The following is a 20,951-nucleotide window of genomic DNA, read 5'->3' as shown; positions in this document are numbered from 1 at the left end:
ACCATGGGGAAGCTGAAATCACCCACCGGGAAGCCCCAGTCTTCTCTGTTCTCTTTCAATTCCTCATCCTGGGCTTCAGGTTTTTTTTTTTTTTTTTTTTTTTTCTGTCCAGAGAGAGGGAACACTGTGACCTTTGAATTCTGGGTAAGGATAAGACACCACACATGGACTGACAGTCTTAGTATTCATTAGCTCTGCTCAGACAGACCCCCTCACTTTCCCCCAAAAGAACAGTTAAAAGTGACGGCATCCCGGGAGCTGAGGCTTAAGCTCCAGGCTTTGTCCCTGGGCCTGCCCCGCAGTTCTAGCCATCAGCAGGATCCCTTCTCTGTAAGCCTGCTTCTCTGATCTAAAGGGCCACGCCTTCCTCTCCGCTAAGACTCCGGGATGCCCCTGCCTTGATGCGCTCACCAAATCTCATTGCTTGTCACCACTGCAGGCTGGGAGCATCTCTAAAGGAGACACAGTGGCCAGGCCGTGGCCGCACTTTAAAAGACGAGCTCTTTGTGCACCCAACAGTGCGCGCTCCATAAAGCCCTGTCCAACTAGTGAATGTATGGACGGATGGATGAATTAAGAGGAACGAGTGCAGAGTAAATCCTCCGCAAAGACATTTCTCAGGCGGGCTGCACAGCTGGGAGACCGGCGGTTTCTCATTTACACTTCACGCGCCCCACGAAATTCAAATTCTCATTACGGCACGGTGCAGAACCGCAGCCCACACTTTCAACAAGGACCCTGAGAAATGCGACGGTGGGGGGAAACTTCAATGCTTTCTTCCTATTGATTACGGCCCGGTGGAAAGGAATGAAAAGATAGCTTCAAACACTTGCGTATGAAAGGCAAAAAGGAAGCAAATTGTGCACGGCTTGCTGAAGCCAGGCCTCTTCAGACACGCCACCGCCACCAACAAGACACGTCTGCTGCCCGCCACATGGCGCGTTGCCGTGCCAACATACATTCTGAGTCACCCAAGCAGATTTAATGCCATCGCCCCAACGACTTTCTCTCTGCCTTTTCTTGTGAAAACTGTTCAAGGGAAGATGCTGACCTACCTAGGAAATGGTTTTAATCAGTTTTGTTCCGGAAATAACTATGGAAATGCAGATGCTTCTGGATGTTGTGTGGTGACAAATGGCTGAGAAGTCCCCCAGTCCACACCCTTCAGCCTGTAGGGCGAACTGCCCTGAGTGGCAGCCATTCAGAATCCTACGTGAAGCTGCGAGGCGTCATCAGCATATGAAAGCACACAGACATGATGCTGGTGAAGGAGGCAACATTGCAAAGCCTACCTCAGTTTTCACATACCATACAGACAGCCATGACCACCTTTATACAGGATCCCGCCCTGGGTCCATGAATATCAGAGGCTGGGAAGCAGGGCCCTCAGAAATGGAGACCAGGGCAGTGTGGAAGACAGGCAAGGACTGCGTGAATGGCGTCTTAGAGAGAGCCAGGTGACCAGACACTTGTAGCAGCCATCCCGTAAGCTCGAAAGCATGGCTTTCACCGAGGGGCCGTACATTTCTAGGCTGGTGACAGAATCACGGAGCATCTCGGTATTCGGTGACAGGAAGATGAATCACGGGGTCTGGGGGCGGGGGAGCGGGAGCTCGGCAAATTTCTAAGAACAGTAGCACAGCCCTGAGAAGATCTCAAATGCATCCCACTTTAGTCATTCAACGGCATCGACTCACAGGTGGGTGGTTCAGGCTCATCAGTAATCCTCTCAGAGAGGGGGGAAGTGGTGTGAGAAACACGTGCACCTCGGAGCTTATAAGAAGCCAATGGTGTCAGTCACCCAGACCTAGTGCCATCCCATTGGCCCCTGTCCACCGACTATGGTCTTTCCAGGGCTATGCATTTATTTGTTTACTTTTACATTTTGCTTATCCGTGCGTGGGAGAGAGTCACAGGACAATCTGTAACTCTGTGGGCCCCCTCTAGGGGCTTTTGCTAGCCCAGGACTGTGAGTCATGTGGCCCATACCACTGGACAGAAGAGCTAGGAAGGTTGAGTAGGCTCCTGTGATCTCAGAATTGAGAGTGTCTGCGTCTACCTGCTCTGGAACTATGACACCCCACTCCATGGCAACCAGTCACAAGGCAGAAAAACCTGGACTTCTCCATGCTAATGAGGTAATCTGATAGGCCCTGAGCGTTCAGCCAATGAGCTTCCCTTCCTGGGCATTCTTTCTCACAAAAGGTATTTAATTCCTGGTCCACCCTGAGTGGTGTATATGCATTCACAACTGCCATGTATAAAGAAGTATGAACAAGCAAGGGCCCTCTCTTCATCAAAGATCGCCTGGAGGGTGGGGCGGGGGGATGGGGAAGCCTTCGCAGTAAACAGATCTCCTAGATCTCCCTGAGAAGGCCTTCTCCCTTCTAGCCCCTCTGTACTCTGAGCGCTCACTCAGAATCAAGCCTGGTTCTGCCCCTACCGTTGGCTCTGCCTTCTTCCTGCCTGGCATGTGGACACCCTGGGAGGAAGCACAGACCAGAGACCCCTGTTCCTAACTCCCTGTGGTTTACCAGCAGTGCCCGGGTACACAAGAGACTGGAAACCACAGCAGTCATCCGACTCCACTGTTTTTCCACTCTGGGAAAACACAGACTGAGATCCCCCATTATGGACTGAGTTCTGCCTCTCCTGAGCAGCCTGCTGATGGTGCTCCGGGCACTCCAGTGGTGAGGCAGACAGGCAGCCTGGCTTGGAATTTGTCAGAGGCCCCGCTAAAGAGATAATTGGCATCCTGGAGGTTCAAGTCCTAGATAGATCCCAGGCCCTCCTCATCACTATTCATTGATCTGGGGCCTGGCGATTCATTGTTATTGGGCAGAACTGTGGGCTGTGGCCTTAGCCTCAATTCACTCATGCTAGTTTTACCATCACCAAAAACAAACAAACAAACAAACAGCCCCAAAACCGTGTCTATGCAGTGCCACATTGTCACATGTGTCTTGGGAGAGGCAGACAAGCCCCAAAGGCAAATGTTCTCTTACCTCACTTCCTCACAAAATGCTTTATTATGAAGAAAAAAAGAATAAATACTGTGAGGATGGGCCAACTGTTGTCTTCTGAGAGTTCCGTGGCAAGCCCTTTGCAAGGACCTTGTGGTTCGGTCATCACAGTTACCATTTGGGGCAAGGCATATCACATCCAATGTTACAGAAGAGCAGCTGGGGCTCAACCAAGTTAAAGCCTTTCTCAGTTCCCTGCATGGTAAACAATGACAGCTCTTTGGGCTACTCCCAGGGCTGCCCCCACCAGGGTAGTCCCAGGGCTGCCCCCACCACAGTACTCCAAGTGCCTCCCAGAAGACAAACATCAAACCATTCGGCTCATCCCAAACATGACACTGGAAACCATGTCTGCTTGTGTGCTGGTACAGGAGCAGCAGCAAGCCCAGTCGTGTCCTCCCGTAGGCATATGCATTCAACTGTGCGAGGGCACGAGAGTCAGAGTACGGACAGTAAATATTCCTAGAAGGGTTGACCTATGGCTGACCCAGCTATTCCAGGTCTCTCCAGCTACCCCAAACACAATAAAACACCGCAAAGCCGAATTGTGCAGGTACATAAATACCCCCTCAGAACTTGTTCAAACTTGTCCCATACCATGTGTGCATGGTATATCCCTGGAATCAAGACTAGGGTGTCCTTGAAGAGGTTGCAGGAAGGCACCCCACCAAGGCAGAGCAGAAAAAACTTTTCTTGAAGATCTAAGTAGAGAGAGGTCAAGAGTTTTGGAGGCATAGAGCTGATCTTTTGAAGTATTTGGACCACCTGAACCCATCACTCCTGAAGAACTAAAATCCACAGAGAAGCAATACAGATCTCAGAAGTGAGACCCTGCTCCCCAAGTAGGTACCTTGGGGTCTCATTGACACTCTTCCTATATACATTCCTACCCCATCCCATCCTATACAAGTTCATAGATCTTTGGGTTTCTCCCAAGCTCTAAGGCATCATGTTTGGCTTAGATGAGTGTCTCTAGGACCTATCAATTATAGAATACCCCCAGAGAGAAGCCCAGAAGGCAGAATTCCCTAGTCCAGGTAAATAAACCAGAGCCTTCAGCTGCTTCTAAGAGAAGCTCCAAGAAGCCTCAGGAACAATGACTTCAAACCTGGCTCTGACAGCTGTGAACACGGCTGTGTCCGGGAGGGTCTCCCCTGGTTGCTGGGATGCACACTTGCCTGAGGCGCCTCAGAGGACCACAGGCCACTGAGTAGTGATTAGGCTTTCTTTTTTGGTGACAAGGGCTCTGTCAGCCATCATTCTTTATTTCCAGAAAGCCCAGCCACATTCAAAGTAAATAGTTTATGCATCAAGCCAAGTGGGTCACATCAAAGGACAAAGGCGGGCAGTAGTAACATGTACTGCCTGGCATTCTGGGAATGTCTGCCCTACCAGTGTAGGGTCAGAGAGTACTGGGTACTCTCCTGCTCCCCAGGAGAAGCACCGAGGAAGCAAAAGCTGCTTTTCTTCTGACCACGGGGACACACCCCACAGGACTTGCCTCAAGTCCAAGTGTAGATGCTTGGTAAGGCACCAAATAGTTTTCATACTCTGGGAGACTGGAGGCTGATGTTTTGAAAGATCTACCCTCCACAAAGGAGGCCAAGAGAATGGGTCCCACGTGTCGTGGTTAGGGCTCCTATTGCTGTGAAGAAGGGTTCGTTTCAGCTTCCAATCCAGGCAACAGTCCAACTCTGAAGGAAGTCAGGACAAGAACTCAAGGCAGGAACCTAGAGGCAGGAACTAAAGCAGAAGCCACAGAGGAGTGCTTCTTACCAGCTTGCTCTCCATGGTTTGCTCAGTCTGCTTTCTTTTAGCACCCAGGGCCACCATCCCAGGGATGGCACCACCCACAGTTAACTGGGTTTTCCATATCAATTACCAACCAAGAAAATGTACCACAGGCTTGCCCACAACTCAGTCTCGTGGGTGCATTTTCTCAGTTGAAGTGCCCTCTTCCAAAAATGACTTCTTGCTTGTGCCCAGTTGACATTAAACTAGCTAGCACCCTAAGTGACAGAATTGCTGGACCTCTGGAATCTAGATTTAAGGAAAATTGGATTGTCTTGGCTTCCCTCTTCCTGCCAAGTCCTACACCATATCCACCCTTCACCAATCTTCCTTCTGCCTCCTCCATGCTCACATACATGGAGTGGGGCAGAATAATCTTTCCATGCTAAGAGAAGAGCCATCCCCTTGAGCACATTCTACACCCCTTGATTCTCCATTCTCCCATAATGCCTCAGTAAAGGTGCTGTAGAAGCCTAAGGCCAGACTTGTGGTACACATAGCAGGTCTTGGAACCCCAGCATGACAAAAAGGGAGATTTGTAGAAATACAGAGAGATCTCAGTCACTTTGCCATCCCTGAGATGAGGTGGTGCCTGTACCCTGGAGACAGCAGACTTGGCCTGTGTCAAGAACCTTTTGCCAGGGGTGACAGTGTTGGGGAGGCATGTAATCAAAAATGCCCTTGGTGACAAGGCACAGACTGGAAAAGCCTTTTTGATCTGTCCTCTCCTTATCTCAGGGTAGGAGGAGACAACTAGATGACTACTACTTTGGCACAGAGTTCTAAAAAAGTAGAAAGGACCAAGAAGTCCCACCAACATCCCCAGGGTCCCATGGAAGAATGAACTTGCAGCAGGAGCTACTGGGCTAAGGCTGACACAGGCAGAAAGACCGTATCAGGCATCATGATGAAGAGATGGGTCATCAAGGACCCCTACCCACCCTAGCAAGGTACAGCCACCTATGACTTAAGCAGTGTTCCGGACAAAAGCAGGAGGTCCTCTGTGGCCAACTGAGCTCTCAGATGCTCAAAGCTAGAGGTGAGTTATGCTGAGTATTTCCACCGAACGCAGGGCTAAGCTACAGAACTCTCACCCTCCCACTCTACCTGCCCCTTGAGTATACTGGTTGGGGTGTGTTTCTGCTCATTTGAGCCACTTGAAACCTGAGAGCAGACATGAGGTCCCTGCTCATTGTCAGGGACCCACACTGGGTTGGAATTTTCCCTGAATTTGCACTGCTATTTTTCCCCCTTGTCAGTAAATTTGCCTATTGTTATACTATTATCTCACGGTGTTATGGCTATCTAAGTAAAACGTTCTTTGGATCAAGGCCAGTTGTTCAAACACCGAAGGATGTAGCAGGTATTAATGCAAGTTACAGCCCTAGGGTAAAATTTTCAGGCATGAAGCCCTTTACAGGATATCGGTGCCCTGCGGCTGACATGGTCCATGTGCCCCTGGGGACCTCTAAGGCTGCTGACTGTGAATGGGGGAAAGCCCCTGTGCATGGGGGCTTTCCTACAGAAGGGAAGCTGCAGGCTCTCCAGATCAGTGCTTCTGGCTTTGATCTATCTGCACATGGGCTAGCACATGCACACATCCTCACGCAGATCATCCTCAGAGCTGGAACAGGCAAAGGTAGCTTTGGGATCCAGCTTATCTCTGAGCCCCTGCCTAGAACACTGGTGCCTGGTGTTCCCTTAGCTCCATGGAGAACCAGTGAGAGTAGGAATCCCCCATTTCTAAAGGACACTTTCAAACTCATTGTAGCATAAATCAATCCACAGGCCAGGAACTTACTTATATCCTGCATTCCCTTAGGAGGGATTCAAAGCCATTTTTTTTACTACATGGGTCCTGGCTAGCCTGGAACTCATTATGTAGAGCAGGTTGGCCCTGGCCTCAGTCTCACAGAGATCTACCTGCCTCTGCCTCCAGAATGTTGGGCCTGAAGGTTCTTTGTGCTTGGGGAGTCACACAGCATACACAGCTCACTGGCACCTAACCTCACACCCTCAGCAGGGAGGTCTGATGGACATGAGGCTGGGGAAGACGGCAGGCAGGTGTTTGTAAAGATAAGGACATGAGTTCCTGGGTAGGCAGTGGGCAGCACATCTTTCCCAGCAAGTTTCACTCAACAGCCATTGAACTGCTCATCCTTCCCCCACTCCCCCGTCCCCGAACTCAAATGTTCTTGAAAATGTTCCTTTGGGAACAAAAGAACAGTACCCACCCTACTCAGATGCCGCTGCTGCACTGATCCATCTACCTAAGTCCAAGAATCCACCCACCGAGCCCCATGGCTGGGCTTTCTGGTGGTTCTCTCTCATTGGATGTATCCTCCTTCTGGCGTGTATCTGACATGTATTTCTATTGGATAGCACCATGCACATCATCCAAAGTCTAAGCATGCTTTCGAAGCTGAAGCACACATTGCAGTTTTAGGAAACAAAAATCTTTATTAAAAAAATAACTTACAAATCGAGAGAATGCTGTTTCCTCTGTTCACGGGTTTGCAGCCCGAAACGTAACTCTACAATACGGTTCGTGTCACAAACTGCATTGCTGGGCAGTTTCCGTTCCATATGCTGTGCCAGCATTAAACACCACAGAGATATAAAACTATTGTAAATAAAACATTCCAGCCAAGGCTGGCATAAATTTATATATATTTATATTTTATATATATTTATATCATTTCGAATCAGCTAACAATGAATGTCATCCTTAGTCAAAACTCAGAGTCCTGCTAATCTGAGGCCTACATGGTCCGAATACAACAGCCTTACACCTCCCATACAATATTTAAAATATATTTAGCTTTCAAATGCATTTATAAGGTACATCCATAGTGAGAAAATAAAGTCTTAAAACTTAAATACAAAAAGTCACCAAGTAAAAACTTGAGGAAACACAAAAGATTCTATTGTACACGTGTCCGGAAGAGTCTGTCCTGATGCTGGCTTTGACACACAGCCCTGTCTGCTGCAAGCTGTCAGGATGAGTGTCCAGGCGACAGCCATCTTGGCTGGAGAATGAGAGACAGGAAGCATGGTCACATGCCTTCTCCTCCTCTTCATAGCACTCAAGCAACCAGACCCAAAGCTACAGTGCTTTCTTGAAGAAACCGCAGGGCCCAGCTGCCCCCATTTGCAACATGCACATGTCCCCACGCCTCTATAGCACGGTCACTTGGTGTTCTGCTCCAGGGCAGAGTACTCTGTCTCTGACACTCTGGAGGCATCGATGAGTTTGGTGAGGCCTGTTTTGGCTGAGTACTTGAAGATGAAGGCCTTCATCAGCTCGTACCTGTAGTTTCGGTTGATGAAGCTGTAGAGCACAGGGTTGACACAGCAGTGCACCAGGGACAGGCACTGCGTGACGTGCAGCGCTGTAAAGAGCACATTCTCCAGTTGGCAAGTGAACGGGATGTAGTGCAAGATGGAGAAGATGTCCAGCAGAACCACAAAATGGTACGGCAGCCAGCACACCAGGAAGACCACCACGTAGGAGAAGATGATCTTCCGGCTGCTGTGTTTCTCCTGGTCACCGGATGCTGACATGGCTCTGGCGAGCAGGAAGTAGAAGATAGCAATGATGGTGAAGGGGACAGCAAAACCCAAGATGACGGAGACCAGCTCCATGCCGATGAGCCACTCCTTGATGCTGTGCTCGGGGTAGAAGGACCTGCAGTAGGTCTCGTTGTTGGAAGCAGATGTGACCGTCTTCAGGTAGTAGGTGTCAGGCAGGGACACAAAGAAGGCCAGCAGCCACACCAAGACGCAGACAACACGGCGTACCATCTTCTTCTTATAGCTGGAGGTGCTGGTGAAGTAGGTGATGGAGAGATAGCGGTCCACGCTCATGCATGCGAGGAAGAAGATGCTCCCAAAGAGGTTGATGGAGAAAATGAGGTGCGTGATCTTGCACGTGAGCTCGCCCATGGGCCACTGGTTATGCTGCACGAGACTGACCACCCAGACAGGGATGGTGATGACGACCCACAGATCGGCAATGGCCAGGTTCAAGATGTAGCAGTGTGTGTCGTAGCCTGTAGTCTTGGCCTGGATATTCACCCAGACCACCACGGAGTTGGCAATCATACCGATCACGAAGATGAAAATGTAGATGAAGGAGAGGGTATACAGCAGCACATTCTTGTTGGGCATGGCGGGACACTGCACGGTGTCCACGACGATGCAGTCGCTACTGTTACAGGGCCAGTTGATGTCCGAGTAGTTCCCAGGTTCCACATAGTCAAACAGATGCACATCCATGGTCTTGAGGAGAGCAACCAAGTGACCTACGGCAAAGACAAACAGGAGAGATGCATGGGTAAGATCATTTCACTAGGAAAACTTCAGCTCTCGGTCCAAACACTCGTCTGGGGCACAGAGGAGGCTCATCTGCTTTGCTTTTGCTCTGTGATGTCTTCACAAAGAGAGGAGAAAAGAAAACAACCATCTTAGACTGCCAGGAAGAAAATCAAACGCACCCCAGCTATGGCTACATGGTGCTGGGGAGGGGCCATGTTTGTTTTCTGTGGCTTTTCATGGCCGAGTTATCGATGCTTCAGCTTGGCTGTGCCCTAGGTGTGAAATCAACATGATACAGGGTCCAAAGAAATGTCAGACAGTAGGGCCCTGGCCACGGCACTGTTGATGGCCTGCCTGAAGTCAGTAGGAGTCCACAGAGCCATTTTACTGACATTCCCGAGAGAGGCAGGGTTGATTTGCTCCTGGCCTGAGAATGGTAAGTGTGGTGTCTTAATCGAAGCACTTCAAATCCTCTCCCAATTTGCATTTAAAATGGGACACTGTTTCTTTTAGCCCCTTTGTAATACCCATCTGCTAACCTGATGCTGCCCGAGTCCTCCGCCTCCCTCAAGTGCCAGCAAGTATGGAAGGCCATGCCATAGGATTGGACCCCAAACCCGCAGACTCCAGGGTCGCTGGGAGTTCTCAACCAAGGGCAACCAGCCAGCTGCCTCGAGCTCTCAGCCTTCGCCTGGGCTCCCATTTCTCACTTAGTCAATTGATTCAAGAGCATTGTGAGCCAAGACTCCAAGCGCACGCACCACCACACACCACCAGCCACCTGCTGTATCTCTGGAGGGTGGGTGAGCCCTGCTGATTGACGTCCCGGCTGACCTGCCCGACCTGAGGCCAACACTCTTAGCTGTCATCACGTCACACCTAGTGGGAATTTGGCTCCAGGGTAGCAACTATGCCTGGGGTGATTTCTCCACAGACACTGTAGGAACTGCCAGGAGTTGTCTTCTATTGCCCATCTGTTCGTGGTTCTTGGACAACTGCCTTTGTCATTACCCCCCCAACCCATACCGCATGACTAGAATGGAGAGACATCCCATTCTATCACTGGTGATGGCTGAAACAGAGCCAAGCTTGCCTTCAAGGTTCACTTGCAATAGACTCCAGGTGACACATGAGAACTCCCACGGGAGGGCCACTAGTGGGTCAGTGACTAGGTGGCTAACCCTGAGGTATGAAAAACCACCAAATCCAGGATTTGCACATTCCTGGGTTGGAATTATGGCTTCTCAGTCATGTGTAAGCTAAGATTTAACCACCTGTGACTGCTGCTCCAGGGCAGAAGGCCACAACCCAGAATCTGGGAAGCAGTAGTTATTCCACAAGGCTTCCCCTCCAGCACCATCCCAGATGAGAGAACGAGGACTGTCCAGTTTAAAGTAGCCAATTACCCCCTTGAGGAAAGCCTGGCCTCACTGACTAGAATGCTAGCAATGTGTTCTTAAGAGTATTAAGGACCCAGCAGAAGGGAAGTCAAGAGCTGGTAGAAGACAGCTAGTCAGAGGGCTTTCTCCTTCAAGATAATAGCCATGGGATCTTAAAAGGAGATGACATCTGATGCCATCCATGACCACTCCAAGTCCCCAACCTACAGAAGGTGACCTGTTCCTAAATCCCAGTTAAAGATGACTGCCTACAGACTCTAAGGCCCTGGTAACTTAACTAGACTCTGTGTCCTCAGCTGCTAATGGAAGATCTGGCCTTCTGTGACAGCTTTATCCTTTTCACATTCAGAGGATCTCCTATGCTAGGAGAGGGTGATGGTCCTCAGAGATGTCCTGGCACATGGACCCTGAGTCCAAGAACTTTAGAAGGTGCCAGTTCTGTCCTATGTCACAGTCTTGAGAACTACAAGAGGGCACCAGGTGTCTGGGCTGCAGAGAGTACTTCCAAGACTGGAAAGAATGCTAACCCCAAGTTTCCTAGAACTGCTATACACAGAGACACACACACACACACAGCACACACACACACAAAAGAGACACACAGAGAGAGAGAGAGAGAGAGAGAGAGAGGTACACACAGAGAGATACACACAGATACACACACAGACAGATACACAGAGAGAGATACACACACAGAGAGGCAGACAGACACACACAGAGAGACAGACAGACAGACAGACAGACACACACACACACACACACACACACACACAGACACACACCCTGGAACTGACTATCCACTCTGAACTCATGACTTGGAAGGAAGAAAGCAAGAATTCTGTACTGTATAACTCCAGGGCAAGAATCCTTTTCTTCTTTTAGTCTATTTCATTAAAATAAAACACATGGTGGCATACACATATAAATCGAGGATTCAAGAGGTGGAAGCAGCAAGATTGAGAGTTCAAGGTCATCTTAAGCTACATAAGAAGTCCAGCCTAGACTAAGGGAGACTCGGTTTGGACAGAGCCTCTCAGTCTACTCTGACTGAGAGTCTCTAAAGAGCATCAGAGGTTGGATAAAAGACAACCCAAGGCCCACTTCGTATAAAAGGAAGGACGACAATGAGGACCAGAAAATGCTTGACTGGCAGTGGTGTGAGTCTGTCCTTGACCTACTGGTCCAGACTATGGCTTTAGTAACCAGTCGTGGAGCCAAAAGAAAGAACTGACCCCAAGCCTAGATAGCTTGGCCTTGGGTCCTAAGCCTGTCCTCTTGTTCTCTCCACACCAGGAGGTATCCCCTCGCTTCCACCTCCCTTGCCTTCAGTGCCCAGACATGCCTAGCTCTGGCAGTTGTCCAAGAAGGCCCCATGCAGTGCAGGGAACAGAAGGAGAAAGTGCCTGCCTTCTGCATCCCTCCACTGTCCCTGCAGAATCAACTCTCATTCTGCCAATCTCAGCTTTTCTCAGATGATCTCAGCAGTGGATGGTAGCAGGGGCTTGGGGACCCCCATCCAGCCCTTTGGTTTTTACCATTGGGAAAAGAACCTTGGTTTTGGGCCCACTGGGTCCCAGAATCACAGTGGTATTTCGGGGGCAGGTACAGAACGCCAGCAGCAGCCTCCTGTCTGTCCCCACTTCTGAGGCTCCTTGGCACTGTCTCAGGCAGGGGCGGAGCTGTTCTCGTTCCATTCTGAAGGGCAGAGCTGAAGCTGGTGACTCCTCTTGGCACTGTAACTACCAGTCACCTTCAGTGGGCATCACACAGTCCAGGAGCAGAGAATCTCATCCTGACTACTGCCCCCTGATTGGATGTCCCCTCCCTGCTATAGAAGGCTCCTAGAGACCAGGCAGAAGGCAGCAACCCGACCCTTTCAGCTTCAAACGACTAAAGAAAACAAAAGCGAAGATGTCAAAGGGCCACCCACAGCCTGGCCTTCGTCACTTGGACATCTTTCACGCATTACAGTTTAGAAGCAAATAAGAATGACTCCAGGAAAGAGCCAATGACAGGACACTCCATCTTCTTGGGGACAACAGAAGCTGCGTGTCACCTGGGTGTGGTCTGCAGTCACAGCACTGTGTAAAACATCAGGTGTGTGCTGTCTTAACACTGGTGATGTCTGCCCCTCAGTGAAGCAACTCCTCCATTTCTTGCTTATCCCTCAGTAAATGACCTTCGGTCTTTTTGACAGAAACAGAGTCATGACCCAGCAAACTGAGGGACATCCACCCATAGTCCTTGGACTCCAGTCCTGGCCAAAGCTCTCGGAGAAGTCTGAAAGTGAGGTCCAGTGGGGGGAAAGGAAGACTCTACCGACCTCCCAGAGAGCCCCGCATGGGGACCTGGACTCCCTCCAGCAGACAGAGGGGATTCCCAGGAAGTTCATGAGGAACGAGTTATTTTTCATACAAGCCTGCTCCTTGAGTCCAAAATTAATGTCTCTTGGCCATCTTGATAGGTCTGTTTATGCTGGCAACAAGGAGGGCTGACAACCAAGGAGACCAGAGGAGGCTTCCCCACCCTGTCCAGTCACCCATGGCTGCAACCAAGCCTGGCACCTTCCCTGTTGTCTTTACAACAGAGGTGAACGAAGAGTGACTGATGGGGTGCCCTCTACATGTGGCCTCATTTTTGAGCCCTCCAAAGTCCAGCCCTGGGAAGGCCCGGATGAGACCCACTTCGGATGCTTTCCGTGTACCACCTCTGGGTAAGAAACGCATGGGGGTGGGGAGGAGTAGACCCTCAGAATGGTGACTTTATGTTATGGCTTCCCAAGTTCACAAACCTCTTCCCGAGATGCCCACGTGCTCTCAGGCCCACATCCTTGGTATCTACCTCAGTGACATTCCTTCACCAGCGAGAACTGCTGGTGGCGTACATATCCAACAATGGCAGACCAGTTTGGGGGGGGGGGTACAACACAGCTGTGACGGAGAGAGGGGGCGGGGATGGAGAGCGACATTTAAGAACAAGGGTGGTAAATGAATGGGTGCTGCTAAGCAAAAGGCAAAGAAGCAGATGCGCTGCCCGCAGCATAGCCCCATTGATGTTGGAGAAAAGGCAAAATTATGAGTGTTTTATATGCAAATACATGCACAGAAAGACACAAGGCCCTGCAATGGGGGTAAGACTTTGGGCGGGGAAAGCCAATGGAAGGCAATCGCAGAGGCAGCTTTGTCTTACTCCAGAAATGTCCAAATTATTGGAAAGCTTACATCAAAATTATGTAAATCTTAACAGGGGAGGGAATGAGCCACGGAACATCAAAGGGGCATGCTCTGCTCTTCTGGACAGCAGACTTCACTAAAAACGAACGCGTCCTCCAGAGGCTGACTCCTAGCTCTTTCACTCTTGTCTGGCAACGACTTTGTCGATTATCTGTACACTGCCAGCACTCACATCTGTCCAGCTCTGCCACGGGTCCACAGCCTAGCAAGTGGCTCAGCCATGACTCCCAGTGCCGATGGGGGAGAGGGAGATGTGCCTCAAAGATAGGCTTCTCGCTTCTAAGGTTCGCCACTCTCTATAAAATGTCCTGGATAACACCCAGCTGCTGCTGCGAGCAGCCTGCAGTATCCAGCTGTTTTCAACTGGCTCGTCTAAGCTCCCTAGCATGCTGGGACAGCACCAGAATTAGAAGCATCCAAATTTAGAGTCTCCATGGGGTGGTGGTTTGGGCTGCGATCCATATGTCCTTCTCCCCAGATAGATCCTCCGACGGACTGCCAAGTGTGTTCAGGTGTCTGGCTAAGGATCACCAAATTGCCTTAACATGCTCGCCAAAGCCCATGGGAGAGGAGAAGACCCTTCTCAGCCTGGCTGTGCCTCACCCCTCCCTTCTACAAGCTTCCCATCCCAATGCATCACGAAGGTCTCCTCACTGCTACCCTCTACGCCTTCTCCCCACTGGGTCTCATTCACCTTCGCTCAGCCCGTTGAGCAAAGTGACCTAGTAAGTCAGTCGTGCTCCAGGGAGGCCAGCAGTCTAGGTGTGCACTGGTTATCAAGAGAGACTCAGCTGTAACTGGTTTCCAGCTGACATCAGTCGATCTCCTCTCCAAGGCACTGCTCTGGGACAGGAGAAGCTGTCAAGTCATGGCCACCTCCCCCAAGCACCCACCATCTAAACAAGGCCACCTGGGAGGCACAAAGGCTTGTCGCCCTCCCAGGCATGGGTACATCCTTCAGGAGCATGGAGGCAAGTCAGGGATGTCATGGCGGTCATGGAGCATTGCTGATGGGCAAGTCACTAGACATGAAGGAGAGAAGAAGCCAGAGGTGGGCCTTGACCTATGGCAAGGAGATGTGGCCTTAGCCTGTCTATGCCAGGGCAGGTTTGAAGAAATGCCATGGCTTTGAGACAGGGAAGGTTTAAAGACAGACGTGTCACACAGTTGGCCCAGATATCCTAGAAATAGCTTTTGCTGCCCAGACAGAAGCCAGGTAAGACAATGTGGTCCTAGTCCCAGGGACTCTGAACCTAATAGGAAACAAAAGGCTCCCTGGGCCTGTCAGACCTGTGCCTCCACTTCCTTTAGAGATTTTCTGCAACCTGTGGCCCGTGTCCCACCTAGAACTTCCTGGAGAAATCCCGTGTGGACTCAAGGCTGGAGGTAGTATTTATCTAACCTGCCTTCCCTATCCACACCTCTGAAAACAGATCAGGGCAGCTGATAAGACACGAGGGATGAACATAGAAGAATCTAACGGGTTGCAGCTTGTCCGCACTCCGGCTAGTAGGAGCTGGGCTCAACTGCTTCCACTTGGGTCCCGTGTTACAGACACAGGGTCTTCATTTGTCCGGGACACTCTACAAAGAGCGTTTTGCCGAAGTAGAAGAATCTGGCCACCTTTGCAGAACCGTGAGGCAACTGTCTATCAGGGAGATGATGACTGCGGTGTTGCCAACTAAAAAACTCTCCTTAGTCCACCTGAAACCCACACCTAACCTGGATGACACCCACCCAGGTAGCTCTCTGTGGCCAAATACTACTCTTGAGTGCAGAAAGAAACCCTGTCTATCCCCCAGTACGGAGCCAATGAGAAACAATGCTGTCCTGACCACACATTCACTGTGGCCCTGAGTGACCTCACTTCCTCTAAGTAAGGAACTGCTTTGAATTATTTGGGAACTCGAAAGAAATAATAAATATGGTAAGGAAAAAACCCACACCCTGGTTCTGATACAAGGCCACCTATCCCCAGGGTTCTTGGCTGAACTTCCCACCAACACATGAGACAGCCTCCTACCATGTGAGCGCTCACAGACATAATGAATGTCCCATCCAGAAACCGGATCAGAGCCATTGTGCTCTGCAGCCCAAGGGAGCAGAGCCACATCTAGCGGAGAGATCTAGATGTCCCTGTACCATACAAATGCTGCCAGCTGGCAGGATATAGCCCGAGTCTGCATTCCCACCAGCTTAGGACCTGGGTAAGACAATAGGAGGTCCGGGGTTCCCAAGCCATGCTACGAAAGCTTAGGTTCCTCTTATACACCAGCCTTCGGGCTAGCAGAGACCACAGAAACACTAGAAGATGCCAGCTATTTAGCGGGCACAGCCTTCAACTGCAGCTTTCCCATGCTGCTCAGGGCTCCACCCCTAGCAGCTCAAGGCCACCTGAGATGGTCTCCATATCTCCCAGCTGGGGGCTGGAGAACAAAACACTGTCCACTCCCAACCTATTGGTTCTTTGCAAAATCGTCACTGTAAAATTCCACAGTCCCTGAGATGTGTTTATAAGAAACTTTTTTTTTTTAAAGCGAAGCTTGGGGGAGCGCAGGCTAACCATCTCCCTTTTTAAACAAGTCTAAGCCAGTATATTTTTAACAAGGAAGGCATCGGCTACCTAATCCCCGCAGAAAATGTCCTTGCCTGACACCTGGGCCCATCTGCTTTTTCCTAGGCTGTTTGCTTCCACTGTAACAGGAGATAGGTGTCCCAATACCTGGGGAGTTTGAAAACAGTCATTACTACACCTGTCTATCAATTTTATCTAAGCACATAGATTTCAATTATCAGACTCTTTGTTTGTTTATCGTTTATTCATTCTGAGACATGGTACGAAGGCAACATAACCCAAGCTGGTCTCGAACTCACAGCAATCTTCCTGCCTCAGCCTCTGGAGTTCTGGAATCACAGGCATGCACCCAACCTAACAGGCAACAAGAAACATTTTAATACCTCTGGTTGCTTAACTGAAAAGTACAAATGCCTTCGGGGCCCAAATTCCATTCTGTTTGCTACAAAATCTCAGAAAAAGAAAAGTTCTGAAGTTTCTGAGGCACTCTCCTCCTCCCTCAGTGACTCTAAAAGTTTATGAAGGAGTGGCCCTTCGGCCTCAGCTCTGAGTAACTTCAACCAACTTCCCTGTGTAGATTTGAAAATTAAAGAACTCCACCTCAAAGCCTCACACAAAAAGCCACTGTTCTGACTAACCAGGGTGTTTCATGGTCTTTCTTTCTTCTTCTTCTTTTTTTTTTTTTTATCCCATCTAGAAAGCCTACCCTTGGCCGGCTCTGGGTCTGATTAGAAATCATAATACCTTCTTAGCTCCCTAAGGATTCGCTATTAATACTGGCTAAGCTCACGTCCCAAGCCCTGACTCAGTTGAGCACAGCATGCTGCCGTGTAACTTTCTGGAACTTAAAGTGTGTGTGTGTGTGTGTGTGTGTGTGTGTGTGTGTGTGTGTTTGCACTGTGCATGCCCCTTTAAAAACAAACCGGAGGAGCCCAACAAGCAGCTAGCAAGCAGCAGACTTCCCCAGCTTTTACACCTCTGCTCGCAGACAGCTCCTTCCAGCCCCTGCTGCCTCCTGGAGGCAGTGGCTGAGCTCAGCAGAGAGCAGCACACAGTATTTACCGCTCAGACTGGGGAAAATTAGAGCAAAATGTTTCCAAACTGGAGCTTTTGCATAGCTCCGGGTAGAAACGGGAGTTTTCATTCCACCTGGGGCAAGCTCCTATTCAGATGGGAGAAAGACTGGGGCTTTATCCATTTAAAATCTGCAGCGAGCCAGGCACAAAACCCAGAGCCACCCCCATTCCTCCTTTCTGGTCCTATCCATTTGAGCTCCACATTCTCCTGAACTAAATAAAGACCCACAAAGCCAGCATCTGCTCCTTCAAAGAAAAACAAAGTTTCCACACTGGTACAACACAGACTGGGGTCTTGGGGATGCCACTGACCCGAGACACCTTTAAAAGGATGTTTGCTCCCACTTCACTTCGAAACAATTAATTAATCTTGTTTGTGAGCAAATGAATGGAGAGACAGAGAGAGAGAGAGAGAAAGAGAGAGAAAGGGGAAGAGACAGCCAGTCTGCCTTTCACAGTGCTTCATTCTCTTAGCAGTTAGCAGCCAGGAGTCTTGGCTAACCACGGATCCCCTGACCTCAGGGCAGTCCTCACTCCCAGCCACTCAGTGAACCTTTATGCACCCTAACAAAAGTCAGCAACACTCACAGTTCACTTGGAGAGCAGGTTTAAATTATAAAATACTAGACTTATTTTAGTACCTGCTTTTTTTTTTAAATCCCAATTGAAGTTGGACAATACTTTCTAGAACAATAAATACTCAAAATTAGACTAGCAAAGATACCATGAAGAGATAAGACGAAGAGTAGCTAACATTCAATTTACAACTTCCAGAATTCAGGAGCTGTGAATTAATCCATCCCCACCCCCAGAGCACGGAATTTAAACTCATCCTAGACATAGACGGCTCAGCCCAGTTGTCTGCACCACTGCAGGATACCACAGAACACATCGTATGTCTTTCTGGAAGTACGTTTGTGTTTTTACAGCCAGTTCTACGCACTTCCAATCTGATAACCAGAAGTAGGGGCTGGCAAATATTGGTACCAAGTTCACCCTTAAGTCAGCCTTGGGCAAGCTCCGTGGGGCATTCCATGTTCTCTGCAAAGTTTTCCTGCCTCCTGGAACTTAAGTACTGGCAGAAACAAATCAGAGTCCAGTAGCAAACAAACGCACGGAGATTTCCCTCCACAAGTGACTGAACTCGAATCCCCCAAAGCAGAAGCTTGCAACGCAGCCTGCAATCAGCTTTGAGCTCTCCAAACCGGACCTGCAGGCTCTGAAGCCCCCAGCTCAGGGATCTAAGAGTTCTCAGAAGTCGGGTTCCGGTAAGAACAGGAGCCCTGCCCCTTGCCGTGGTTGCTCAGCAAAGCTGTCCCAGAAGCAAGGTTTTCTTACCTCGCGGCTGCCTGGGCTGTGATTTGCCTTCCTGGCTTTGAGTGCTGCAGGCTCCTTCAGTGCTGAGCAGTTTGTAGCAACTGAGTTCTCTCCGGGCTCCGGACTTGCCTTTTATATACACTGCAGGAAAGTGCCTCTAGGTGGCAGTTTTGCAACCCTCTCCTCCTCCTCCTCCCCCGCTCCCTCCCACCACAGCGCAGGCACGCAGGCTTGTACACGCGTACACGCCCTCCCGTAACCCTCTCTAGGTTGTTGTTTCCTGCACAAGCACATTCCTGGGAGCCCTCAAACCCCTTCCTTTGCAAAGGCTAGATCCTATTGGGGGAAATGTCCTCGGACGAAAACCCAAAAGAAGTCCTAGTACTTTCCAAAACGATCAAATATTGATCCTGTCTCAGGTATAGCTTTAATAATCCCACGAGTACCAGGAGTTCCTTTGAATGCCTGTAGCTTCAGGGAAGACTTTGTTCCCAAGACAAATTACTCTGAACTTTTGAACTTCGCTGTTGATTTGTCAAGCTTGCTCTTTCTTTGTCGATGCCTCCTGAACAGAACTCACATTTTGGACAGGGAACGATTAATCCACCCTGTACGGCCATCACCCAGAAAGTGCCTTTAGGTTGGATTCTGTAGGAACTCTTACACAAAGTCCTTGAGTCCCTATTAAGACCGCGTTCTACAGGGCTGAGCAATGCCAGTCGCTGAAAAGGTCTTGACGCAGGTGAAGTAGCAACCCTTTATCGTCATGGTGAGCTTAGCCGACTTTTCTCGCTATCGTCATCTTTATCAAAATCTACATTCTAATCAAGATGCTCATTGTTAAGATTCCCTGTAAAAAGTGTCCCTTGCAATGCCCCATTTAGTAAAATGACCCAATCTTTTACTTTTAAAACTGTCACTGCAACGCCTCCCCAAGTGGCCCCCACCCTCCAAGAGCTGGCGGTCACTCTGCTCTCTCCCGGACTTCTGAAGAGCAAGTTACAGCGCCCAGGGTTAAGGCACTGGCCAAACGCAAAATCTCCTTCCTGCCTGCGCTAACACTTGCTCAGTCTATTTTCTAACTTTCCTGGGAGTGACTGTTGAACACGGGAACCGGAGGACTCGGGGGTCAGAGTCTCACGTAGGCTAGAGAGCTTCGGTCTAGAGAAAAAACTTAACAAAAGAAGTGGTTTGTTTAAACAGCCCTTGCACTTTACTCCTGGCGGGACAGATCCTGCTCAGTGGGCTCCTGAGGAGCACACCTGCTTTCCGGGCTGTAGGAGGGGTGCGCGTCTGCAAGGAGCAGTGTGAGATCTGGGTGGGGGGTCATGAAGCCTCCTGGGGTGTCTGTGACCCTCACTGCAGGGGAGAGGTCCTGAGGCCCGTGGGCGGGGTCTGTGGTCCGGAGGTGTGGTCTGTGGTCTCAAGGTTGGATCTGGGTCTGGCTAGAGGCGGGCGGTCCTACAGCTACAAAGACTGGTCTGTGGCCCCAAGGGGAGGGAGGTCTGAGTCAACAGGGAGGGTCTGTATGTATAGGGAGTGTCCTACGGCGTCAGGAAGGGACCTCTGAGGCCTCAGGGTCAGAAAAGGGTCTCGGGACCCAGCCAGGCCATCCTGTCCTAGGCCTTCTAGCTTTCATTCACTGAAGGCCCCGCAGGATTTGCTTCAGAGCAACCCGCCCCGTTTGGGATGCCAAAGCGCCTGCGCATCGCAGCACGCCCAGGCCTGGGGCCAAATCCTCCGCACGGAAGGCTCCCGACTGCCTTTGTCCAGAGCCCAGAGCTGCCTTGGAGCAAAGCAGAGACCTGCCCTCGTGCGGCCATCCCAGGATGTCCACAACCGGGGACCGCTCTGCTTCTCACCGCGATACATAGACCAAGGCCGACCGCGGGGACTGGACTTGCCTGTGGGAAGTGCGCTGGCTACAGCAGAGCCTTATTAATTTTAGACCAGCACTTGCAAAGAAGGAAGATGCAAAGGAATTTTTTTAAAAAAGCATAAAGTATGCACCCTCCCTGAGCATTGATTGTTTTACCCCTTGCTGGAGCATCCTGCCTCTAAGATTCTGGAGCCTCACCTTTTCTCAGAAACGAGGGTGAGGGGTGGGCAAGGTGGTTCGGGGATAGAGAATCCAGGAGCCAAGCCTGATGGTTTTGATCTTGAGTTGCATCCTCAGGACCCAAATGTCGGAAAGAGAGAACTAATTCCCCCACTGAGAG

At 50.1% G+C, this 20,951-nt stretch overlaps 1 protein-coding gene across 1 annotated transcript; it reads right to left on the bottom strand.

Moving 5' to 3' along the window:
• Window positions 1-7,251: 7,251 nt before the first annotated feature.
• Window positions 7,252-18,823, bottom strand: Ackr3 (atypical chemokine receptor 3). Its single transcript, XM_032901601.1, has 2 exons — window positions 18,754-18,823; window positions 7,252-9,118 (listed from the first exon to the last, which is right to left on the bottom strand). Exon 2 carries the CDS (start codon window positions 9,090-9,092, stop codon window positions 8,004-8,006), a length of 1,089 nt encoding a protein of 362 aa, XP_032757492.1. The 5' UTR covers window positions 9,093-9,118; window positions 18,754-18,823; the 3' UTR covers window positions 7,252-8,003.
• Window positions 18,824-20,951: the final 2,128 nt, after the last annotated feature.

The sequence above is a fragment of the Rattus rattus genome, chromosome 4 (assembly GCF_011064425.1).
Source record: "Rattus rattus isolate New Zealand chromosome 4, Rrattus_CSIRO_v1, whole genome shotgun sequence".
NCBI lineage: Eukaryota > Metazoa > Chordata > Mammalia > Rodentia > Muridae > Rattus > Rattus rattus.
The sequence above is the reverse complement of the archived record's forward strand: the minus strand, read 5'-3'. Positions and strand labels throughout refer to the sequence as shown.